This window comes from Pholcus phalangioides, unplaced genomic scaffold (genome assembly GCF_987345545.1).
Source record: "Pholcus phalangioides strain wild (caught in Gottingen) unplaced genomic scaffold, Ppha-v1.0 ptg000012l_1, whole genome shotgun sequence".
In the NCBI taxonomy this organism is placed as follows: Eukaryota; Metazoa; Arthropoda; class Arachnida; order Araneae; family Pholcidae; genus Pholcus; species Pholcus phalangioides.
The window spans coordinates 10,496,071-10,523,558 of record NW_028301605.1 but is presented as its reverse complement, the minus strand read 5'-3'; the positions used below and the strand labels follow the sequence as shown (position 1 = coordinate 10,523,558).

At 39.1% G+C, this 27,488-nt stretch overlaps 1 protein-coding gene across 1 annotated transcript in view; it reads left to right on the top strand.

The window, feature by feature from the left end:
* The window catches only part of LOC149079519 (uncharacterized), a 95,920-nt gene that overhangs the window by 9,843 nt on the left and 58,589 nt on the right, over positions 1–27,488 (top strand). Inside the window, exons 2-8 of the mRNA XM_089240165.1 lie at positions 6,231–6,300; positions 10,057–10,365; positions 15,306–15,575; positions 19,332–19,610; positions 19,714–19,962; positions 22,819–23,109; positions 24,602–24,859. Of these exons, the coding sequence (XP_089096291.1) occupies positions 6,246–6,300; positions 10,057–10,365; positions 15,306–15,575; positions 19,332–19,610; positions 19,714–19,962; positions 22,819–23,109; positions 24,602–24,859 (1,711 nt within the window). The 5' untranslated portion in view covers positions 6,231–6,245. The remainder of the gene's footprint in view (positions 1–6,230; positions 6,301–10,056; positions 10,366–15,305; positions 15,576–19,331; positions 19,611–19,713; positions 19,963–22,818; positions 23,110–24,601; positions 24,860–27,488) is intronic.

The window sequence follows — 27,488 nt, the reverse complement described above, 5'->3', positions numbered from 1 at the left end:
TGTTAAAATACGACATCGTAAGATATTGTTAAAATACGACATCGTAAGATATTGTTAAAATACGACATCGCTTAAAGCTAACTTTTAGCTAATTTTTAGATCCTAAGCTAAACTTTTAGCTTAGTGTCATTCAAGTATTACGTCAGCATCGATGTGGGGAGAGGGGGGGGTTTCCGCTTTTCTGACTTTTCATGAGAAGGGGGGAGGGGGGATGGATAATGCTTACGTCATCAACCACCCTTTATGAAGATATGAAATATTCTTCATGACATCTTATTCGGTGCGCCATGAACGGGAAAAAAACCTTTCGATAGTTATTGGGCACCAGAACTAACATTCTCCCTGTTGTAAGTCCCCTACAGAGCCACTTTAGTGATCTCTAAATGTTTCACGGATCCTTCAAGTGCTCAGGAAATGTGTCTGGGCCACTTAAGTGCTCTGGAACTGCACCACGCATCACTCAAGTGATCCGTAATTATGCCACGGATGACTAAAGTAATCTGGGAATGTTCCCCGGGTAACTTGGATGGTGTAGAACTGCACTGGGGGTCACTTAAGTGCTCTAAAACTGTGCCACATGCCACTCAAGGGATCTCTAAATGTGCCACGGATCGTTAGTGTGTTCTGAAAATGTGTCGCGGGTTACTTAAATGCTCTGGCATTGTGCCGCTTGGTTCATTTTTACAAAATTAGTTTTGTGAGGCCAAGCCACATCAGATTCAGGGCCACAATTGTTTAAGGGTTTACCATATGTGGCTTAAAGGGTGGGATGTTTTAAAGAGAAATTTGAAGTTCTTACCCTTTAAATGACATTGAAATTAAGAGCAATCGATTATAATAACACATATAAAGGTATTTTCTTTAGAAATTTTAATTTTTTTAAAAATATCTTTGCATTAAAATTTTTTTTTCGTGTGGGGGGGGGGAGGCGCACGAGCCCCCTATGCCCCCCTTCCTCGTACGTTTCTGATCCCACCAATCTGCGTTAAGAGGTAGGGGGCAGTGCTGACGAAATTTTGCTGACAAGGGGAGAAGGGGTGTCAAAAAGTCTAAAAATTTGCTGACGTAATACTTGAACGGCCCCTTATGCATCAAGGAATTTTGGACTTTCATATCATTTTTGGGTCTTCCGAAAGCAAATTACCAGTGGTCATTCGAATAGCCTCCACTCCGTTTTGCTCTTCCCATCGTTCTGTGCATAACTCTGACCCAAACGGGACGCTATCAAGTGCTTTTAGATGATGTTCATTTAGAGCAATAATGATAGAGTAAAGGGGGACACTTCTGGTTGTCCCCCCTTGACTTGTCGATCGTTATTGTCATTATTACCATTACTATTAGTCTCTGAATACCGTTATCTGTTCTGTGTCTTTCTCGATCCCACGGATTTTCCTAGATAGAGGATATTGGAAGTCATGAAAAACACCATATTTCACAAAACTGGTGGTAAAGAAAAAACAAAATTTTAGAAACTGTCGATGAAGCCACAGGTGCGGAAACGTCGATAGTTGGGAGCAGACGCGGCTCAAAAATCTGCATAAACACGTTTCGGTTTATAATCAGATATGCAAATGAGACAGAAAATAGAGATACAGTACGAGTGTGAGGCGCCATCTGTCATCTCGAAGCGGTGGAAGAGTAATGATCGTCATCTCCTGGAGGTAAAAGGGTTTACAAAATGGAATGATACACTTTTGGTTTCATTGGAGCGAAAACTCTCCTGTTGCTCGATAAGCTCTGGAACTCGTAAATTATTGTCCTCGGAGTGACTAATGATTTTGCCTGATAAGTTGAAAGAAACTAATGGCAAAACATAAATATTCATGGGAGAAATACTCCTATTATATTCTGTTTCAGCGTATAATTACGTTACTTTTGGCTTATGTAATTTATTTTTCGTTCAAAGATAACTTCTTCCATCAAGATGACCGAATGATTAATTTTAGTCTATTATATTGAATCTCATAAGCATTTCTCTCTTATTGAGTCATGTTTGAATAACTTTACTCTTATCAGTGTTACTTGTATTAATGTATTTTTTATCTTTCACTGATTTCGTGATTGCAATTGTTCTATGGAATGATGTCTTATAAGATATCCAGATGGAGGTGGTGAGACAAATTAGCTCGTCGTAGTTTGATTCGCATTTTGGTCGTATAGTTCATATATATTTGTTAACAATCCTCAAACTTTTTTAACAAAATATGACTTCGTTAGGAAAAGAACCATCGATTCGATGGTTCCTAACAACAACAAGGAAAAGAAAGATTACGACATATCGTAAAATGTTTTTGATAAAATAAATAGGACATCGTAAAATATTCGAAAGAAAAGACGACTTTGTAAAATATTGTAAAGAGAACACGACATCGTCAAATATGGTTAACAACATGTGGCATCAATATTGTTAAGAAAATGTGACATAAATATTGTTAAGAAAATGTGACATAAATATTGTTAAGAAAATGTGACATAAATATTGTTAAGAAAATGTGACATCATAAATATTGTAAGGAAAATGTGACATAAAAATTGTTAAGAAAATGTGACATCATAAATATTGTAAGGAAAATGTGACATAAATATTGTTAAGAAAATGTGACATCATAAATATTGTTAAGAAAATGTGACATAAATATTGTTAAGAAAATGTGACATAAACATTGTTAAGAAAATGTGACATAAACATTGTTAAGAAAATGTGACATCGCAAAATAATGTTGTAATAAGCCATCGTAAATTATTATTAAGAGAAAACGACATTGTAAAATATGGTTAGAAAATGTGAAATCATAAAATATGGTTAGAAAATAAGAAATCATAAAATATGGTTAGGAAAATGTGGCATCCAAAACTAACATTTTAATTAGACATCGTAAAATATATTGTTATGAAAATAAGCCATCGTGAAACTTTCTAAGGAAAAGACGAATCATAGAATATTGTTAAGTAAAAACGACATCATCGAAAGACAATATTGTAAAAATCCTCGTAAAATATTGTCAAAATACACCATAATATATTTTGTAATTGAAAATATAAACCACACAAAACAAATAAATCACATCACTTTACATACAAACGCATTCATTTCCGTCAGTAATTATCACACAACATCATTCATGTTCCACACCCTTCCTGTACAAACATCGATTTTTCAATCTTATAATGCACACAACACTGAAACAAATATTACTTTAGGTAGATTATGGAAAGTAAATACTAGTATGAGAGTTGCCGCATTTATGTCTAATGGGCAAAGAAATCTTTCCTTTTGTCTCATGCCTTTTTTTTCCTTCCGGTTCAGAAGAAGGATAAGTGTAACATCTCGGACAAGTTTAGTCGAACTCAGCAAGTTTGTTGACTCGATTAATGACTGGTCAAAGAAGAATGCTCACAACCCTTAAAAGAAAGCGGTCGTTCTTTTTGCTCCTTACGGTTATTTCTTGCTCTCGGCCGCTGACAGATGAGGCGTGGTGGCCTTTGTTAATGGTCAGATAAGAAGAGCCATTCAAGACAGTCACTAGAGGAAAAATATAACGAAAAAGTAAGAAATCGATCACTAAAAACCGAAAGTAATCCATAAACGAAAAAAATCTCTCAGGAATTTTGGTATTTATTTACTGGAGAAAAATATTGCGATAAGTACGAGGGGGATAACACGATCAATATGAAAATTATTGCGGAATTACATTTTGTTTATGAGAATAATTCGTGTTCTTGAATGATGATGTTTTGAGATTTTTCCTTGATGTACATTGACATTTGTTTTGTTTATTGGTGAGTTTTTTATAGCCCTCTTTCTGTTGTGGTTGCATTTTGTTGTCTGTGTTGTATTGTCTCTCTCGTCGCTCGGTTTGTCAGCCGTTCTCTAACAATCTATCTCACTGCCAGCCTTTTTCTGCCTGCCTCGCCCTGTTTGCAAGGATTTCTCCACCTGCATTTGACCACTCCCTCAATGTCAGTTTGTGTATATTTGTTTGTTTTCTCATCTGCCGACTTCTGTCTGCCTCCGAACGTCTCTCTGACCATCTGTTCGATTGCCGCGCTGTCATTCACCTGATCATTCCCTGCACTGCTTACATACCAATTTCTCTATCTGTCCATCTGCTCGATTGCTCACTTGCCGACTTTTGTCTGCCTCTGGCTGTCTGTCTGACAGTCTCTCGACTGTCTCACTATCATTCACCTGGCCATTGCCTGCACTTTGTACTTGCCAATTTCTCTATCTGTCCATCTGCTCTATTGCTCAACTGCTGACTTCTGCCTGCCTATTACAGAGTATCTGACCATCTGCTCGATTCTCTCACTGCTATTCATCTATTTCCTGGACTGCCCACATGCCAATTTCTCTATCTGCCCCTCTGCTCAATTTCTCAACTGCCCACATCTCTCTGTCTCCGACTATCTACCTCATTCCCAGCTCTTGTTTGCCTGTACAGCTTCTCGAGAGCCTAACTCCCAACTTCCTCTTTTCGCTGGTCACCTATCTTAATTCCAGCCTACGTCAGCCTGCATGTCTCTGATCATCAACTACAATTCATAGCCAGACCTGAAAATACGCCTCACCAAAAAGCTTCTGTACACCTTCATTAGGCTGGCGCCTTCATTAATAACTTCTGTCTGTATCTGAAATTCTGTCAGTCTCTGTCAGTCTGTGTATGAGCAGCTTGTTGTGGTCATGTGCTTGTTTCCAACGTCCGAGTGGCGCGTTACGAAGGTTACCATCAAGATCTACTGGTTCGAATCCGGGCAAGAGCATAAGAAACAAGTTATTTACCTATTGATCCTGGGGCGAGCACTGATAGATGGCACCTGCATTTCCCACCCAACTCCACTGGTTGGAAATTGCCGTATGGCGATATATGACCTGTGTTGATGTGCGGTAAAGTAGTGTGCCTGTCTCTAACATAAAATCTGCTTCAATGCGAGCTCATGTTTGTGTATCTCTCACCATTCGTTTCACGACGAGCTCGTGCCGGTGGTCTCTTACTGTGAACTTGTATCAGTGGGAATGTGAACAGAAAGAAAAAACATTATGTTTCTCTCTCGAAATAAATTAACCCAGAACACCCATAATTAGGAAAACGCATTGATATTTCTCATAAGATCTGAAGCGGGGTGAATCTGGTCATGCCATGTGTCCGTGTGTCTCTCACTATTTGCCTTAATGTGAGCTTGTATCTCTGACAGTGCCGTCTTAAGGCATGGGCCGGCCCGGGGACCTCTAGGTATGAGGGGCCTCACAAAAATGAGATCTGGTTGAAATTTTCGAGGATTTGCCTTGTAGAGCCTCAGAAAAATCCCTTGACCCGTGGTGCTCTTAAGACGGCCCTTATCTCTGTGCTTCAGCCAACACCTGCCTCACTGCGAGCTTGTATCTGTTGGTCTTCAATCCGCTTGGCTCTCTCGAAAAAGAGTGAATAAAATTTATTCACTTTTCTGTGGTTATGCTGCTTATTATGGTGCAATCAATTTGCACAATAATTCTCGATATCGCAATTTTTTGCCTCGATTCCCCTAATTTCGTAGGTTCGTGCGTCATATAAATATGATGAATTCTTCAACAGAAAAATCGGAAACTAATCATATTAATCTATATTAATCAAATAATATTATTAATATCGTATTTAAGAAATATATCACTCCATAACTACAACCTCCTTAACTTAATGGAAACCGACACATAAAATCACAGCAAACATTATTAGCTTCTATGAATTTCTATCCGGGTATGACATCACAGCGTAAAGGGATAACAAGGAATAGAAATACGTATCGTCTGAAAAGAAATGTTACATATTTAACCAAACTAATAAAGAGGAAACTAATAAGAATTTTTCATCGGGAATTCCAGTGAGAAAAGAATCGTAATTAAATAGAATATTAACTTGATAGCCACATAGGAATATTTCAATGGAAAATTCTCGTTAATCCGCCGTCCTGAAAAAAAAAGAGAAAATAATCGAAATGTGAACCTCGATCAGGTATGAGGTACTCATACGCATGTGTTTATGCCAGTATGCACATTCAGGATACTAATTAAAAAATAATAATCCCTTTAGGGGAAACCCGATTCTCATCGCGATATGCATTAATAACGAAACTAATACCATTGTTTTCTTTCTGTTTGTGGCATATGGCGATGGGGAATCTAATGGAAAACCTTAAAGATGTTGATGAAAATGTAATATATATTGGTTATAATGTTGTTTTTCTTCTTCACTTAGGCTATTCATTTGAAAATGAGCTCATATCTATACTTGTTCCTGATTTATGGTGTGGTTTCTTACGTAAAAGGTAAACTTTGTTTGGTTAATTTGTATTTACAAATACAAATACAAATACAAATACAACGCCACAACAGGCAAAATGCCCAACGAGGTGGCTGATAAAAAGATGCCCATAAAAATATGGTTGTCATATGTTTCAAAAATACAGCAACCCAATTAAAAATGCAATTAACAAACAATTAGAAAAACATTGTGTATATGTATGAGTTTATTTGAACTTGGTAGTATCGTCAGTTGAAATACGTGAATTTCGCAAGTATAAAATCCAAAATTTCATAAAAATATTTCTTATTTGTAAATTTTGTATTTATGTACAAAAATAAAAATATATTTTTTTTTTCTAATAAACTTTGAAACATGAACGAGAGGGGTAATCAAATCTGACTATCCTCTGCATAACTTTGACAGGAAGCATACTTGAGGAAAGTTTTATAAACTCAATGTAAGCTATTTAAATAATGTAAACTCAATGTAAGTTTTTGAGCTTCTACCAGGAACCCGCGTTGATTTTCGGATGCCAGACTTGAGTGAACGTGTTTCCATAGATTTCTGTTTCGTTTTGGGAAAAATAGCAGAAATAAATTCATTTGCATGAGCTCCAGAAATATACAGGTAATGCTTTAAATTCGGATGTTGTTCGGCAGCAACTCTCCCGGCAGCAAGCGTGTTGAAATTCCGGACTTAAAGTGGGGGTCTATGAGACCCCAATAATTATTTTAGTGAGAAAAAAAAAAACCAAAGTAAAAAAAAGTAGTAACACCTATATGTATTTATATATGACATGAATGCCGCTCTCCACTTGTTAATACAAGATATGCGGAAGACTGGATGTTGTGAAGATATTTAGTATTTGAGATGTTAATTTTTTAAGGAAGGAAAAAACTCATCTTTGCCTCTACCGGGAGTCGAACCCGGGTCCCTCGATTGCCGGACGAGTGCTCTGAGCTACAGAGGAGATAGAGGTCATATATATAGCTATCTGGTGGCTCGTCGTCCATGAGCTATTAGCTGATCGGTTCACCGTCCATTGCACGGTTCCGTTCGGCACATATACGCTCTAGCGAAGGAAAACCTCTATCTCCTCTGTAGCTTAGTGGTCAGAGCACTCGTCCGGCAATCGAGGGACCCGGGTTCGACTCCCGGTAGAGGCAGAGATGAGTTTTTTCCTTCCTTAAAAAAAAAAAAATTAACATCTCAAATAATAAATATCTTCACAACATCCAGTCTTCCGCATATCTTGTATGTATTTATATATATATGAAATTTATTTTCTGTGTGTGTATGTGTGTATTTGCTCTATACAAATCTATAATTTTATATCTATCGTCGTTAAATTTTGCATATATACCAAATGGGACCCGACTTGAACGACAGGCTACTTTAAAAGCTTGTCACAGCTGGGAAAATCCCGAAATGGGCGAAAAACTGTCGGGCAAAAATGGTTTCTCGGCCTGAACAATCACTTTCAGAATGTTTACTCTGGTTACCGTGGTTCCCTATCAATGCGTTTCAGACATTAACTTGCCTTTAAAATGGTTTGTCACTTTTTCAATCCTCTCAGTAATCGGAGAAGACCCGGGCACACACACACGTTGCCGGGTATTATAACTAGCTTGAAATAAAATAAAACAAATTATAGAGTAAGGACATTTTTCGAAAGACAATTGCTAGAATTAAACAGAGTTTTCTTCATTTTTAAATTGCGTTTTCCGATCTTTCAATCTGCTTTGCACACTGGAAGTCGGTGTCAATATCGCTGAAAGTTACTGTATCACTTACGTTGTTGAATTTGTTGTTGCTTGATTTATAGAATGTATTTTTTTAAAATCACATTGAGTCTTCATAGAGACCAGTAAATAATTATTTTGAGAAATATTTTCAAAATATGCATCGAAGATTCAAAAAAGTCCATTGGATTTATAGACAACCATTCACTCTCCTTATAAACGGAAAATGAATTTGTAACCAGAAAGATGTGTTGTTCAACTGCACCACGAAGGTAACAAAACCTAAAACTCAGTACATTGAGAAGGAATGAAGTTTACATGTTTGAGTTGGGAGAAGAGGAGTCTATACATATATACATTTACGATCTTCACTTCCAGATATGACGGCATTTGTCTTCAAAATATGAAGTTGATGACGGCACCCGCGAAACAAACACAACTCCGATATTAAATACTTTGGGGGCCCACATACATTCAAAATACATATTCTGGCACGTACCGATTCGTTATAAATTCCGCAAAGGAAAATGTATTAGGCGCATGTGCGTTTATGAGATAGTAATAGTTATATGGTTGGAATATTTTTCAATAAACACATTTTGTGAAAGTGCATTTTTTTTTCAAAGTTTCCATTCCTTCTACTTATTGAAGGATGTTTGGATTACAGTAAATCACTGACTCTCAAATTCTGTGCGTCGCAGCTCCAAGGAGTGTCGTTGTCGCGAGTAGTTGGTGTAATGCTTTGTACCTCTTCAGTGCTTTGAAATTATTCTTTTCTTGACTATTCTGGGGAGCCGAGGATATGCGATGATAACGCCAAAGAAGCCGTGGGTGTAAAAGGTTGAGAACAACTGCTTAACTCATTTGCATCCGTAAACGGAATAGTTCGCACATGGTTGGTTTCGCCAATCCCCCGAGCTCGGCAATGGTCACCGCAGTCATTTTCTGAGGGTAGACTATATCTGGGCAGTGTGGTTTGATTATTGTGGGGAGTTACGGATACGGTTAACTACTGCGCGGAAGCCGCTCGAGACAAGAGTTTGAGAAACACTGCATTAAACCCCCCCCCCCCCCCACGTCGCCGTTTTGTATGACGCGAAGCTTTTGCTTGGGAAACATTATGACGGTTTCTCTATCGCCGTAATCCCTCCACTCCTCGAAGAAAGAAGAACTTTATGAAAGTCTGTTATGAAAAACAACGATCAAGTTCAATGGCAGTGGCAAACGAAAGAAATTACACTGAATTTATGAGCCTGTGGGGATTATTATTATAATTATTTTTGTAAAAAGCATGTTTTGGCCCGATGAGCCAATTTACCTTGTATAATTGAGCGAGTAGTTGTCCTTTGTTACAGCCACGAGGCTGAGGCGTTCCCAGTCAGTTCGCTCTGGATTTTCGACATGTAGTCTATAGTTGGTTCTCAATTTTCTCCGTGTATGTTTTTTTCCCTTAACACTTGTGATGTCGTATTTAATTGTGGATTAAAATGTTTAATACGATCGCGAGTCGCTCATCTCTTTTTTCCACATCATCGGCAATATCCCGATAAGCCTTTTACAAGGACACTTCTAGGATGGTGCAGACGAAAGTCAAGAAGACGCACCAATAAGAACACGGAAATAGCATATTCTCTATAGAGGAAACAAATTATCGTGACTTGTATAGGTTCTTCAATGAATAAATGAGTAAAGTAAGTTTTGTGGGGCTGACACGAAGACATCATCAGGACTGATGCAAAGCGAGGATGACAATTTTGAAAGTTGGAGGATGTTCACGGCATGAAAATAGTGTCGTGGCGGCCAAACATCCTTCATTAGGAAATTCTATAAGGGATTTTTGTCAATTTTTTTTTAAAAAATGAACAAAATAGTAAATATTTTTGCTTGAATGTCTTGAATTTCGATGTCGTGCAAGTATTTACTATTTCCGTAGAGATGAAAACAAATATTTCCTTGTTTCTTTAAGTTTATATAATTTATGTGATATTCATTCATTCATTATGAATCCCTCTGATTTACGTTCTTATTGTCTACAGCGAAATGTGCCAACGAAGGCAAGACGGAATCCTTCATCCTGTCGACTCACCTGAGACCTTCCAACCCGGTACCGTATAGGATCCTACACGGAGTGCCGTTAGTCGAATGTTCCAGGCAGTGCCTTCTGCAGTCCCGATGCAGGTCCGTGACTTTCGTGCGTACGAGGAATGACATGTCTTGTCATCTCTCGGCCTCGTCCGGCGACGCCAGCAACAAGGATCATTCGAAGGGTTCTGGCGGTAGTAGATCGTCGAGTGCTTTCGAATCCGAGAAAGGAATTTATTACTTCGAAAAGATATGCTTGACAGGTAGCGTGAAACGCCAAAGACAACTCGTCATCCTTTGTGGTGGTGGTTGTACTACACTACTTTTCTTTGGCATTCGTTTATAAATGCGTTTTGTGTATACGGCATTTTCTTCTGTTTTAATTTCTCATGTTCTTTTCTTCAGGAATTGTATATGTAATACATTTTTGTTCTTCTTTTCTCTCTTTACGAAAGTGAGATGAGAATGAGAGAGAGGTAGAAGAAGAGAGAAAGGCTGCATGGACAGAATTGATCGTAAACGCCTTAAAGAATTTACTCGCCAACTTTTATTGCTTTTTACGGTCATTGACCGACGTTGCTTCACACAATACTAGTTTCTTTCTATATATGTGTGTATATATATATATATATATACTGTATACAGTGTGTTAGGTCTTTTTAACGTATATAGTTAGGAGTGGGTAATTGATAAGAAAGCCTAGGCCCTATTATTTCGGGATGTATATAAAGAAACAATTAAAATAAAATGAAAAGACAGGGTACAGATTATATATTAATGCTGTCAATGTCATTGGAATGGTCGATTTTTGGCGTGTACCAGCCAATTTTCGTCTTATTATTCATTGAAAAATCAATTATTATATTAACGTTTCTACGCAGGAGAGGGCACGGTAGCCTAGGTCGATAAGATACCCGCCTAAAGTACCAAAGGATGTCTAGAGGTGTCGCGAGTTCGATACTCTGTTCGTCCTTGTCAGAAAACTTTCGTGACACAGGGGTACAACAAAAATGGCGACATGACCGCAGCAAAAATTGCTACAGCAGAGAGTCTATCCATCGAGGGGTTAGCAGAAAATGACCGTGGTGGGTGCGACAAAAATGATCAAATGACCACGCAGGAGAAATTAGTTATTTTATTAACTCTATTCCAGGACAAACTATCAGTTTGGTAACCATTCTAGGAAAAATCATCTAAACAGTTAAAATGTTTCAGTATGCTTTAAATTGAAATACAATAGATATAGATAGTATGAACATTATTATTGTTGTCCAATAGCTGATTTCTAAACCGTTTGCCTTATAAGACTATAAGTAATCTAACAAGAAACATACACTTTTGTCTAAAGCAAATTCCGTCCACTTAAATAATGATAATAACAATAAATAAATGAAAGGTAATTGCTGTTTTTGTCATTTACAGTCATTGAATACAAAAAATAAACTATTACTGTGTATGCGATATAGTTACGATTTTTTTTATGTTCCTCTAGTTTCTGAAAAAGTTATAGTTACTCAGGCATTCTTCAAGCTCCGACGTGTGAAACATAGAACATTACTTTCTTCTACGACCAAAATTTGCTTAGTTGCCTTTTAAAACACGCTCAAAAACTTTAGAAAGTACAAGTAGGACTGCAATGGGTCTGTAATTAGAATGTTGGTTGATGTCATCCTTTCTAAAAATCGGTGTAATAATGTCTTGAGAGAGTACGGAAAAATACCCTCATTTACAAGATCGTTATACAGTCTCATTAAAATATTAATATGAGTTTTAGAGAAAGTGTTTAGTCAATTGGGACATCTACCAGCCAATTCAAAATATAAAAATACAAAATGAAAAGAATATGATCTCACACCTAATGCGAATTTTTAGCTCCCACTGTGTGGCTGCAATAATGAACATTTATCTCTAGAACGGCAGAAGCGGCCATTCTTACCGCTATAGGGATTTTCAACTAATATGATTGCAAAACATGTGAAACGAATATTTTCTTATGCTAAAATTGACATTGTGGGAACAGATGTTCTAACTTGTTAATCGCTTTTTCCCCAGTACTTATTTTGTACTATTCACAGGTGCACTTCGAAAGAAGCACGTCGTCGTACGTTACTCAATTCATTTAGCGTTTTCAGCTTACGATGCGATCGAAATCGAAAAGCTTTCTCACGCTATCATTTCACATTGCTCAGGATTTTTCGGCTATTAACGGATTATTGTTCATTCCGCAAATGCAATCTCGTCGGAAATTTCTTAAGCGTATTATACTCCGCAACTTGCCAATGCACTGCCAACTAAAAATGGAACCACGAACTGCAAGAGCTCAAAAAAAAGTAATAGTCAAACCTATTTTTAAAGTAACAAAACACGAGATTAGTCTTTGTCATAACGAGCCATTTTGTCCGAAATTCCAAAGAAAAAAAAAACCGGCAAATGAACAAGGGTTTATTGCAAAAATAAGTCAAAGAGACCGAATCAGTGTTATCCGAAAAATTAATTTTGAAGAATAACTTCACTCCTCTCCTAAATTTTAAAGGGTAGTTTTGTAAAAAAGAGTTTTAAATAAAAAACAATAACGTTAATTGAATTTTGATGCGTGTGCAATGTTCTGAATAGGTGCGGTCTTAAGAAGTATCAGTAAATGATGTATATGTTAATTTTTCCTTAATACCCGCTGTCCGTCGATCGAAATCCTCGCCGTTCTAATGTTATAATTGTTATTTATATTTTAACCTCTCTGCAGGAAACACAATGGTCTATAATCCCAACTAAAATAAAAATCATATTTTTATCGTGTGAAATGCTCGGACTGTATAACTAATACACCAAACATCAACTCTGAGCATATCGCTATAATGCAATTTACTGCCATTTATGAGATGAGTTGGAAATGAAGGCGCTGTCTATCGATAGCCTAACGCTCGTAAGGGAAAATATATTATCTATTGGGTTTAAACCTAGGACCGTCCGCAGAGAGCAACATGCCTACAACGGTAAAATCATCAAAAACATTATACTTCACTCATAGTTCGAAAAAAATATGTGATAGATGCCAGCACTACACAGAAACACGCTTCACGTTAGGTTCACAACACGCACATTCCAGCCTGTAACAATTCGTTAGAAGTTCCGCAGAGGAATATGGACGAGGTACATGTGTGGTACTCCATTCGGGACTCTCGGACTGTGAATAACGAAAATTATGTCACGTGGATCTTAATGAATATTAAATGTACTTGACTGGCGATAAAACCATTTCGGTTTTCGATTTCGTGAAAATATTTAAAACCTTGGCAAGCGTCAGAATATTCCAAACCAGAAATTTGCTAAATTGTTTGATAGCGTGTCTAGGTTTCTAGTTAATTGTGTAGAAAACTTCGGAGAAAACCCATCGTTCAACGACACATTTTAAACGAAATTCGTGTCTTGTCTTTTTTCCCCGGAGGTTTATATAGTACAAGGTATTTACAAGGCTGACACGGCCCGTCGTCGTCTTTTAACTCAAAACACCTTGTTTTAAGGTGCGTCAAACTTGACAGGAAACTTCCTTTAATACCTCGCAGCCATTTCCATGTTCTCTTCACTCATTCTCTCCCCACCTTTCCTTCGGCGATGGGGCGGAGGGGGGGGGAGGGGGAGGGAGTAGTATGGATTTCACTGAGACCTCAATTTGAATTTGCTTTGGCATGATTAAATTAAGCTGGTCCCTGTTCGAACGACATGGGTTTTAGTACCGGGTATAGAATTAGAGTTGTGTTCCTCCTTCTCTCGTGTCTCCGTCCGTCGCGTGTTAATTTACGGACGAATTCCGTGAAAGGAACATCTGAATACATTACTATGATTCCCGTAATTCTAATAGGTCATTTGGTGGTCGGCGGGCGTTAGTGCGTGTGTTTGGTGTAACGTTCGTTTAAAACCTCCCCGAGCGTTTGGGATAATGTGGGGTCCCGGAAGGCATCGACTATCTCTTGCCATGCTCTAAGTAGTGACACACGTCGTCTTAATCAAAGGCAGTGGGGTTCTCAAGTCTTTCATGTGGCTCTTGCAAATACGTAGGCCGCTTAAGTCCGCTAAATATGCCTAAGAGCGAGCTATTCTGTTGCGTACTCCTAGAAATGCACCCTCTCCCCTTCCCTGAAATGCATTGGAAAATTGCTTATAATTAAAACGTGTGCGTACCGAACGAAAAGTGTAGCAAGTTCGCTTATCCATAGAAAAAAAAAGTGCGCCTATAGATTGAAATGTTGAGGAAGGATTGCTCAATCCAGAAGAAATGCGCGTATCGATTGAAATATGTATGAAGCTTGCTTATTCTTAGAAAAAAGCGTATCGCTTGAAATATGTAGGATACTTGTGTACCGATTAAATGTGTAGGAAGTTTGTATGCCGAGTAGGATGTGTGCGTATACAGATGATTTAAATGTGTGTGAGATGCTTGCGTAGCTATTTAAATGTGTGGAAGCTTTGCTGTCAAACACCTCTCCTCCACTGAAAGTGCATTCGAGGCTCGCGTTTTTCCAGAAATGCGTTTTTAGCTTGCGTATCTCATGTAACGCATGAGGGAAATTGCCTATCTGAACCCCCCCCCCCCCCCCAACATGGGCACGAGGATATATACTAACCGAAATGCATAGGAAACGGGTGTGTAAACCTTGACATATTTAGGAGAGAGAGTGTGTGTGTGTGTTCCTACAGATGCGTTGAATACTAAAAATGTATAAAAAACTTGCGTTCTCCAGAAATGCATTAGAGGCTTGCATATCCCTAGAAATATTTTGGGTGCTTGCGTATCTCTAAAAAAGCATTCGAGGTTTTTGCCCCCGTTGCATAGAAGAATTGCACTAACCTCTCTAAACGTGTCATTTGAAATGCTTAGAAAGCGTGTGTGAAGCATGGGATGTGTATACAATGTTTCATTTTTATAGATATGTGTTTAATGTCTCACTAATACGTGTATAAAACGTGTGTACTCAGTGAAATGCGTAGGCTTTTACAGACCACCTTTGTGCTCGGTTTAGAAGTAAAAGTACCTTCTGAAATGCGTAGGACGCATTCATATCCCTAGAAATACGTCGAAGACTTTGCTGACGCCCTACACGTCAAGCGCATTTCGTTCTCCTAATAATGCTTGAAGTTATAAATACTTGCGTTTTACTTGTTGCGTTTATACTTCTGTACTGATTTCGATTTTCGATAATTCCAATAGGTGCCTGCGACCACTTGTTCGCAGCCGAATCCATCCAGGGTATGGAACTGCAGGGCCACGATGACGTAATAATAGAGAACGCCACGAGGTACTCGTGCCTGGAGAGTTGCCTTCAATCAAAGGAAATAGCCTGCAGGTCTCTGGAGCATGACGCAAAGACTTCCTTGTGCCGCCTCAGCAGCCACGACAGGTTCGACAGGAAATCCAGCTTCAGAAGGGCGTCGTCTTCATCCGTCGAGTACATGGACGTCTCATGCTCCAGCCAAACACGTGAGAATTACATTAGAAAGTCTGTCTTCCTTTTTTGACATGCGTACATACGTACACTTGATTTTACGGCATGATCAATCACCATTATAATACGCACCGTCTTCTATTAGTCTGACTGGTATCGTTACCTTTGACACCTGATTTCTTGTGAGGTTTTAGAGTTATTAGGGGCCAGAAGTCCGTCGTGTATCGTATCCGGAAAGCTCACCGAACACAACTCACGGTCTCTCAATTCACTGAATGGAAAATTCGTCGACAAGGGAATTCACCGACAGCTGTCCGTTACCGGACAATCGAGTGAGTGGCTGAATCAGTGAACGAGCGAATGAACACTCATTAACTTTTCACTTACTTTTCATTCTCTAACTCATTACCTCGTTCTTTCACTCACTTACTCAATTGCCCACTCATTCGCCTACTTACTTGCTCGCTGATTTGTCTATTTACTCACTGATTTGTCTACTTGCTCACTGATTTGCCTACTTACTTGCTCACTCATTTGCCTACTTACTTGCTCACTCATTTGTCTATTTACTCACTCATTTGTCTATTTACTCACTCATTTGTCTACTTGCTCACTCATTTGTCTACTTACACTCATTTGTCTACTTACACTCATTTGTCTACTTACACTCATTTGTCTACTCACTTAATTGTCTATTTATTTGCTCACTCATTCGTCTATTTATTTGCTCACTCATTCGTCTATTTATTTGCTCACTCATTCGTCTATTTATTTGCTCACTCATTCGTCTATTTATTTTCTCACTCATTCGTCTACTCACTCGCTTTTGCATTCCCATTCACCATTCACTTGCTCACTTATTTGTCTACTTACTTGCTCACTCATTTGTCTACTCACTTGCTCACTCGCTTTTGCATTCCCATTCACTTGCTCAATTTTTTTTCGCTCGTTCAGTTTCCCACTCTTTCATGGACTTCATGTACTCGTTCAATTGCTCACTCACTCACTTACTTGCTCACTCATTTTATACTCGTTCAATTGCACACGCATTTTCTCTCTCATTCACTTGTTCACTTATCGGTTTACTCACTCTCTCACTGGCTCACTTGAATTATTCACTCACTCACAAATAAATTCTCTCTCACTTTCATCTTTACTCACCCACTCTATTGCTCAATTTTTTCTTTACTTGCCTACTCACTGACACAATTTCTTCTTCACTCGCTCACTCATTTGCTCAATTTCTTCTTCACTCACTCATACGCTGACTGTGTGTGTGTGTGTGTGACTCAGTTACTCATTCATTCACGGAAGTGAAATTTTTGAAGGTAAAAATTTTCCATCAATAACTTCTCTTTCAGTGAATTTCTATCGGAAAATTTTTCTTTCAGTGAAATTTTTCTTTGTTTTTCATCTGTAAGTGGTTGGCGGTGAATTTGCCGTGAGTCATCGCGTGACTTTCACATGAGGGGGAAAAAGAAATTGTGACGCTTTCTGGTTCATATCAAATTTCCATTCTCATTTATTCGAGTTTGATACCTGGAGGTTGCAATTCTAGAAATTTGTACTAGATCGTAATTTGTCTCCCACGAAACCAACTCCCTGTTCAATCGGGAAAATATCCCATTTGTAAGTACCAGGAAGTTGAATTAATAATCCGTTTCATCCGCGCAGAGAGCTCCCAAACGTCAGATTAACCACGGATGCCTTGAATTCCTCGTTGTTCTTCTGTGAACCGCACCTGCTACTTATACGCTGGTGGTTATTTATAATTACCTTCCATCCGTTCTTTCGAATTTACTTCGCTCCTTGTTTTGTGCTCAAATACCCAAGAAGGAAAAGTACTTCCGAGCCATTCATTCTTTTTAATGTAGTAAATTGATTTTCCCCAATTTTCTTTGTGAAGTATGTTCGATATCAGTAAATGCAATTTTATTCTATCTATTTCCGCCGTATGCCTCTAGGGGCGGGACAGCAATATATATGATTGATTGATATTCTATCTATTGTACATCGCAGTGTGTCTCAACCATGACCCCCCAGAAAGGTGGGACTGACAGGGCACGGGACAATTACAATCATTTTTTTTCTCATGCTATAAATTCACTGTAAAAGGTCTAGTGGAAAGTCTAGCTTAGGGGCCCGCCAAAGAACTCTGCCTAAGGGCCCTGCTCCGGAATGGGAGGGCCATGGTCTCAACCAAAGTTTAGCTGAACGAGATATTGCCAGGTGTGGTCCCGCTCATATATTGTTTTGCACCCGTATCGTATGTAATGCAAGTTGTCTTACAGATAAATTTAGCCCGCATAATGCCTACAACCCACACCGGCACATACCGGTACAGTTTACATTTTTGCACAGTGCCTGCATCGTTTACATCTCTGCTCTGTACGCAGTAGTTGTATATATTTTTCCGTTCCATGCCCGTAGAGACATGATCTTGCATATGCTTTTTTCTCATATTGCCTTGTACACACTGTATATAATATGTCCTGTCATGTATTGACTTCAAATTGTTTCAAATAAAACAGCCTGGCGAACTTTGGAGCAGGACCGCCGGGTGTGTGGCTGGGGGCGCATTTGGCAGAGGAGGGAAATTCGACAGAGAGGAGGAGGGGGGGGGGACTTTCAGGAACAACGGGGTTCGGAGAACATTCAGGAACAACATTGTGAGGCTGCTGGTTTGAATACCATTGCTGCTGGGGTTACAGTGAGATGCCGGAGGTCGGAGGGCCGGGGCGGATCCCCACGGGATATTTTCCCATGGGTGCCCACCCCAGCCTTCCGACCCTCCCCAGCAAGACTCAACCCAATCGGCTTATATCCCTTAAGGGACAGAGTCTGGGTCTTGTCTGGCTCTTCAGGGGTGGTCCCATGATCGATAGTAATGAATAGTAGTTGAAGTAGTTATAGAAATCAATAGTTGTGTAAATATTTTATACTAATGTTGTAACTAAATCATCCCGATCTAGAACTCATATCATGCATGTCTGAGGATATTTTGAAGTTCATCTGCAAGAGTTGTCCCACATGCGTTTTTTTTTCAGATACCAGACGCAAACGGTACTTACGACGACGACGAACCCACACATGCATCTCATCCATTTTTCTCTGTGGAACTTCTAACGAATTGGTACATCATTGGTCCTGTGTGATGCTGTAATCTGCCATCAAATTTGATTTCAAGGGACGATAACGTTGAATATCGATACAACGATAATTCCTGTAAAACTATATTTTCTCTTACTATTACTATATTTCATCATCATCATCATCAACAACTCATTCTCAATCCACTGCTGGATGAAGGTCTCCTCTAAATTTCTCCATTCTGCTCTGTCTGATGCTTTAGCCATTCAGTTGATTCCTGCCACTTTCCTGATCTCGTCAATCCATCCTGCGTGGGGAAACCTTATCGGACGCTTAACACTACGGGGGTAGTAATCTAGAATACTTGTGGCTGCACCACGAGAAGGTGTGGATTAGACTTTAAGCCTCTGCTCCTAGTCGATTCCTTCAAGTCCTTATAATAAGCAATTACTTCTCCTAGTTAACAAGTCAACTCCTAGTTAACCTAGTTAAAGCCTATTCAACAGCCCATTACTATATTCATTACTCATAATATCCTCATATCGAGGTTTCTCTGCACTTTAATTTTAATTTTTTAAATAGACGTAGAATTTTTATTCTTTCCTAACACTACTCCATGAAACACCTGTTATGTCAATACGATATCCTCAATTAACAATACGTAACGATGATGACTTATTTTACGATTCTCTGTGTTTCAGAAAACGAAAAGAATCCATCAGCTGACATATCCGTGCTCGGAAGTTTCGAACACCAGTACAGTTTGTTGGAGTTTTACGGAGTCACGGCAGCGGAGTGCGGCGACCTGTGCGTCCGTAACACTCTATTTCCATGCAGGTCGTTCCTATCCGGACGGATCAATGGTTCCTTGTACTGTGGCCTAGCCCATCAGGACCGCGAGGGCTTCATGCAGAAACCCGGATCCCTGCAGCAATCTTCCAGGAGCCTCAACTATTACGAGATCTCAAGGTCGATTGAAGGCATGTTACATGTTTCGTAAAATTTACTTAAAATTTTGTTGCCGTTGAAATTATTCTCCTAACGCAATATTAATTGTATGCCGTTGTATTTGGTAATTCACAGAGTGCGAGCCAGAAAATTTGCATTTTGAACTGATTTCCGGAATGGTCCTGAATGTCAATCCTTACATGGTGACGTCAGACCTAACTCCGAAGCAGTGCCTGGATTTCTGCAAGAGGGACCGTCGCTGCAGATCATTGGGGATCGATTACAGGAAAGGTGCTTGCCAGTATAACTCGGAAGCTGTCGGCAGCTCTAGCGAGATGCAAAAGAACGGCAACTTCAACTATTTTGAGAAGATATGCCTGCCAGGTAAGAACAGTTTTATGTGTGTGTCTTTTTGTTCTGTAGGAAACTGTAGTTTCAATGTGGTCTCTGTTGCCGTCAGTATCTCTTAAAAATAGAGGGTAGGTTTGTTTCTTCTGATAATGATTAGACCTCCTTCATGGTCTGAATCTGAATGTAACTCAGAAGTTTTTCATATTGATACCAGTAGGGCGCGAATCCAAAGGAAGGGGGTCGATAGGGAAGGTCATTCTCCCCCCCCCCCCAAGAGCAAAATTACATACAGGAAATAGGTCTGTTCCGTTAACACGAGGCTGTCTGTCACCACAACTGTACAACTTACAGGTCGTCCGTCTGACATATAACTGTATCTACACTGTTCCGAATGTGAATTGTATCTTGCAAGTGATAACAACTCCTATAAGCATACTGAACTGTAGAAGTTTCGCCGTTTTGACTGGTCTATATGGGGAGAGGTAGCCCAGATCGATAAGATACTCATCTAAAGTGCCAAAGGATTTTAAGAGATGTCGCGAGTTCGATACCCGATTCGTTCTTCTCAGAAACCTCTCTGACAAACGTTCTTGCTTGATGTATTAAAATGAATTCCTCATCCCAATATATATATACGAGGTAATTAATCATGAAAAATCCCTGCAACAATTTATGAATAATAGAGCACGCTGTTGAATAATTACGCCGAATTGCGCATAAGGTTTCATGGTCACACACACACCTCGTCTACTAATAAATATATTCTCTCTCAGCGCATCTAACCAACGAGTTTGATGTAAAAAAAGACGATGTGGATGCATGTTAAGCGTATGCAGATGTTCCTATAATTAGGGTTTCGCAATATTGTTGACAATGTTTTAATGAGAAAGAATGCAGTAATTTCCCAGGAGACTTTCCTTCCCTCCTCCCCCCATCTTTCACTAAATAGTGTTCATTTTGGCTTCTCGATAATTGGAAGAGGTATTTTCATAAAAGATTGGATCTATATCTCCCTTTCCTCTCAACCGCCATAGTCATTGGCTTCACCCCTGACAAGCCCATTGTCTTTTAGTATTATGTTGTCGTTGTTCGAGTCTTTGGGGGGAATGAATACCTTTAGTTAATTTATTTTACACATTCTCTTTACGCGCTGAAAAATTCAATGTTCTTACATGACTACTGGTGTTTTTTTTTGTAAAGATTTCATTTCTTGTGTTATTTATAGAAATGTGGTGTGTGGTTATTTATGTTGACGATAATTATATGTATGTGTGGTGAAAAATTTGAGTGTGTGTTCTTCTTCTCACATGGGATATTTATGTTCACCGTTTCTTCTGGCGTGTGGAAACATTCGCCGTAACATAATGGTTTGACGTGATGCTTGGGCAGTGATGTTTTGACGTGATATTTCGACAAGCGATGTTTTGTTTGTTGCGACAAGCGATGAATGGCTCGACATGATATTTTGATACCCATGTTTTGATGAGCGATGTTTTGACAAGCAACGAATGGCTCGACATGATGTTTTGATAAGCGATGTTTTGACAAGCAACGAATGGATCGACATGATGTTTTGATAAGCGATGTTTTGACAAGCAACGAATGGCTCGACATGATGTTTTGATAAGCGATGTTTTGACAAGCAACGAATGGCTCGACATGATGTTTTGATAAGCGATGTTTTGACAAGCAACGAATGGCTCGACATGATGTTTTGATAAGCGATGTTTTGACAAGCAACGAATGGCTCGACATGATGTTTTGATAACGATGGTTTGACATGATGTCTTGATAAGCAATGCTTTAACATGATGTCTTGATAAGCAATGCTTTAACATGATGTCTTGATAAGCAATGCTTTAACATGATGTCTTGATAAGCAATGCTTTAACATGATGTCTTGATAAGCAATTTTGACATGATGTTTTGATAAGCAATGTTTTGACATGATGTTTGATAACGATGATTCGACATGATGTTTTGATAACGATGTTTTGACATGATGCTTTGATAAGAAATGTTTTGATAAGAAATGTTTTGATAAGAAATGTTTTGACATGATGTTTTGACATGATGTTTTGATAAGAAATGTTTTGATAAGAAATGTTTTGATAAGAAATGTTTTGATAAGAAATGTTTTGACATGATGTTTTGATAAGCAATATTTTGAGAGACATGATGTTTTGACAAGAAATGTTTTGATAAGCAATGTTTTGACATAATGTTTCGACAAGCTATGATTTAATGGCAATGCTTTGTCGCTATTCTTTAAGAAGCGATTTTTTGACGGACGATATTTTTACAAACAATGTTATGACGGCGATATTCATACAAGCGATGCTTTGACGTGAAACCTAATCCATGGATCACGTTGAAAAAACATCGGAATTCCTAAGTGCGTGCGGATCATATACTGCTCCGTCTTATCTGTTGCTTCTTCCGAGAGGGTTGATTAGAAATAAACATTTTGAAAATTAACCAACTAATTGAAAACGGTTTTTTAAACATGACGTAGATGCGAATATAACTATTTATTTTCATTTATTTCTTACAAAAGTGCAACAACTACGACATCTTTGTCATCGATTTTTAATGGATAAATTCTGAAATATACTAGTAAAGACGCTTTTGTTTATTGCATCTGACGTAGTCACTTTACCATTATCTAAAGTGCATGGCAGTAGATCTCTTTGATCGTATGTTATTCTATGATGATAGGACTTTCCTATGCATTTCACGTAGCCATCTTTCTAAATTTTTTAAAATCTTATTCTGGATTTCTGCGCTTATTTTCTGCATCAAGCCTTTCGTAAAAATTGCTACGTTGCAATATTTGATAAATTATTACATCAACGTCATTGTATTTTTTTCTTCTTCTTCTCAAAACAGCAACTACTGGGACGCATTGCAACCGTGACTGGGCGTTTGAAAGAAGCCCCGAAAAGCAACTCGTAGGCATCGAGCACGAGAAAGTGATCGTTAACGGCGCCAAGAACAAAGAGCAATGTCAGGCCGCCTGCCTTAATCACGCGGATTTCCTGTGCCGTTCGGCAGAGTTTGATCACGGTTCCAAGGAGTGCAGGCTGAGTCCTTACAACAGGTTCTCATCAACCGAGAAAGGGGTTGCGTTGAGTCATTCCAGAACGGCCATTGACTATTTCGAGAACAACTGCATAACCGGTAAATGTGGCTATTATATATATAGTATAATGTTATTTTTCTCTTCTTTCTTGATATTTTCGCTTTTCTTTTTTTTATGAGTGTGTGTTAAAGTAATAATCTAGAAAGTATCATTAAGTGAACCGCTGCACGCTTGCTGCCATTGAAAATGTTACTTTAACGGTACCTTGATACGGAGCGCCATATTTAGCGCATGGCTTGGCAGCGATCAATGAGTAAGTAGATGGATCACTCACCCATCCGCTGTTGATTCTTGTTGAGTCATTCTTCCATGAAACGTGTCAAATACAGTGTGTATGGCATTTTAATTAAGATTTATTAAACACCCCATTATAAAAAAAATGCAGTGTTGTTTCATAGCATCGTGGTAGCCAATATGCCATTGGGTTATCAGTATCTTGAAAACCCTTTGGGAATTTATTTTGTTAAAAATGATTTTTTTTGGAACATTATACGACACACACACACATCTTCCACACAAGTCTCGGTGAACGAACGCTAGCGCATTTGCAGTAGTATAATCGACTCCTACGCATTTCTTGGCAACGCATAACATCTAACTCATTTCAATAATATGCAACTTACAATTATGTAAGTTGAATATTAACTATGCAATAATACATATTTCTAGAAATATGCGTATGGACATATCTCACATTTTTGCTAGGGGTACGAACTTCTGTGCATTTCCTGCACGAAAATGTTTTACCTCATAGGTAGGGGGTACGCAAGATTCCTAGGCACACATATCTACAGAAACAAATGGCCTGGTTGTTTTTAAAGAAATGCCTGCGAATTTTCTACCCCAATGGGAGAGCTTCCTTCGCATACCTACGTGTTCGCACACCTCTTACATAATTCTAGAGGCACGAACACGTGCGCATTCCTAGCGGTATACAAAACCTCTAAGTGTACAGCCGCCTTTCACATATTTCTAGTGATGCGCAAGAGTTCTACTGATTTCAAGAAGTACGTAAGTAGGATGTACGCAACCTTCCAATACTTTTCTAGAGGGTACTGAGGCTGGGAGGCTGGTTCATTGTAATTTTAACTTCCAGACGTTTCGTTCACATCTGTAGAGGTTGATGTTCGGTGGTAATCGAAGAGGAACTGATTTGGTGACAATTAGGTTGTGTTGGCGGCCTATTTGGGTTCCTCCCCTCCCCCCCGGTAGATTTGGATAAAACGTCTGGAAACTTAACCTTTGCTCTACGAGGACACCTTGCCCCCGAGTTAACTTTTTATCATTTCAGTCTATCTCTTCTATATTCGTAGTAATGTAAATCAGCACGTTTTAAAAGGCTCTTCGAAGGATGCCTTTTACGGGCTTGGTTGTTCAAACCTTATTACGATGCGGTAATTATGATTTATGATGAGGAAATGTGTTTTTCGGTCTATTCTTCACAATCCCCTGAAATTTTGTGGCTATGTATATATATTCTTCGTCTTTATACTTTTCAAACATCATAATTTACATTTCGAATTTCTGTAGAGACTCGTGGCTTCTGTAATACCAGGCTCATCAAAAGACTGAAACTGTTACTACCGGAGAAAGTCGTCTCTGGTGACTCGATGAGCGAGTGCCAAGAAGCCTGCTACGCCAACGAGGGTTTCATCTGCAGATCTGTCACTTTCGACCCAAGGTACAGGACGTGTGGGTTATCTCATCACACGAGAAAATCCGCACCTCAAGAATCCATCACTCGCGTCGATAGCAGCGAATTTCTGGAAATATCGACATGTTTCAGTGGTAAGTGTGATGTCAATTCGTCTACTACTAATTTGATCAATGACTTTTACAATCTAATCACGGGCGGCTACTGAAGAGGATGCCAAAGCACGTGCCTCCCTAAACGAATTTAAGTCACTAATTCAATTCTTCAAATGAATTCGATGCCAACATAATGATATTGAATCACTTCCAATCAATTCGAAAAATTTAGGAAATATTTTCGAAAGTACGACAGATGCGGAACATTGGCTGAGTGAGGATATATCGATGTTTCAGGAAAGGGAAATCCATCTCTGCCCACACGGGGACGTTATCTGGTGGCCCTGATGTCATCTGTGAGCTATTAGCAGAATGTTTCCGCCGTCCATTGCACGGAGCTATTGAGCATATGCATACGCTCCAAGGAGGGGAAACGCTATCTGTCTTCATAACTTAGTTGGTAGAGCCCTCGTCCGGAAAACGAGAGACCGTGGTACGTGTCCCCGTGAGGGCAGAGATGAACTTTCCTTTGCTGAAACATCGATATCTCCTCACTCAGCCAGTGTTCCGTGTCTGTCGTATTAACAAGAGAGAGTGACGTCTTTCGTCATATATTCAAAAGTGCTGATCAAAAAACGCCTCCCGTTAAATACGGGCGGGCGTATGGTCACCCCATATTTTTCTCAAATACCAAGATTCGGTAGCTCATTCCAATCACGCCTCCAAGAGACAACCTTAGCAGTCAGAAACATGAGGAATGGAGAAAGGGGGAAAGGATGCTATGTAGGTTATTACACTACTCCAGGCCACGTGGAAAAAAGCACCCACGGATGTTATGCTGCCATCTGCATCCTATCATTTATATATTCATACCATATTTGAAATCAGAATATAATTGCATATAAAATATGTATCTATGAATCTTTATATATTAGTATGTAATGCATCTATTAGATTAGAAAATATTGAAAAATGAGTATTGCATTTTCACAATTTGCGAAAAGTAATTGCCGATGGTTGAACCTGAACATGATGATTTTCAACATTGTTGAGGTACGGTTTCAGGCTCACTATACAAACTATTTAAGTTAATGTTACTACGTTGATAAATAACTATTTGTACTGCATAGATGTCTGGATGATGTGAAAAAATAATTCGATGAACACAAATAGTAGATTACCCGTATCCGGGGTGCCCCGTTTTGATTTCAGTGGACCCTGAGCAAAGCAGAAATTAGTTTTTCACCCCCCTGCAACTGTGGTCAAAGATATTTGGCTAGTCAATGATTTTTTGCTGAAATTGTTTGGTCCCCCCCGAAATCATGAGGTACAGGCAACTCCCCACTTGTCCAAGTACAAATCCCATCCTGCCCGTACCACAATGCAAGACAAAGCCATTTTCCTGCTGCCCAGAATTTTTTGCGACGCGCCACCACTGAATCTCCGTGTAAAATTCACCGACAACAATTCACCAGTAGGAAAATTCACCGCCAGCAATTCACCGACAACAATTCACTGCCATGCAATTCACCGCCGGAAAATTCACTGCCATGCAATTCACCGCCGGAAAATTCACCGCCAGCAATTCACCGCTAGGAAAATTCACCGCCAGCAATTCACCGACAGCAATTCACCGCCGAAAAATTCACCACTAGGAAAATTCACCGCCAGCAATTCACCGCCAGGAAAATCACCGCCGGCAAAATTAACCGCTAGGAAAATTCACCACTAGGAAAATTCACCGCCATTCAATTCACCGCTAGAAAAATTCGCCGCCATGCAATTTACCACTAGGAAAATTCACCGCCGGCAAAATTAATCTAGGAAAATTCACCGCCATGCAATTCACCACTAGGAAAATTCACCGCCATGCAATTTACTACATACAGCAATTCACCGCCGGAATATTCACCTTTCGAGTCCGTGAATCTCGCATACGCACAGATAGCAATCTAGCTATTTAGATTTAACCACGAATTTCATCCATCGATAAGCTGCTCTGACCCTCAAGCGAAATTGCAGGGATTCACAATGAATAGGCGATCGGAAGATTCCCCTCCCCCACACTGAAATTTCAGTCTAGCCGGGCTATGAACGAAATCCTTTGTTCTATCTTGAACTCGGGGTCATAACAAAACACACAGGTTTTTCTTTTATTTTTTGAGCCTGTCTGAGATTGCATGAATAAGTCGTACATCCATATTACTGTAATTATGAAGCCACGATCCTTAATAGCGTGTCTCTTTCTCAATGATACGAACGCAACTTTTCTATTTTTGTTGTTTGCAAGTCTTTATGTAAGTTGGATGTTTTCCGAGCTCCAGACTAGTCTACCCAGACAGTATTTTATACCTGAATTAGGGGGTTCGAGAATATGCACGTCTTCACTCGACAATGGGGTTTTTTTAGTGTTCTTGTATACGTACAATGGATGTCGGGAAAATTTTCATTTAGTCCTCACCGTCTTTTGTACTCGTAAATTCGGATATATAACTATTGTTATAGCCGTTGGATATGGAACTTGATCTTGAATATAACGCTTACAATGCATTTTTGTCCATTCAGGTCCGAGGTATTGTCGTAGATATTATGAAGTTTTTAGTATGTGGATCGCTGCAGATGTGGATGATGTATTATAATTTTAAATTAATTCAGACAACAGCGCCGT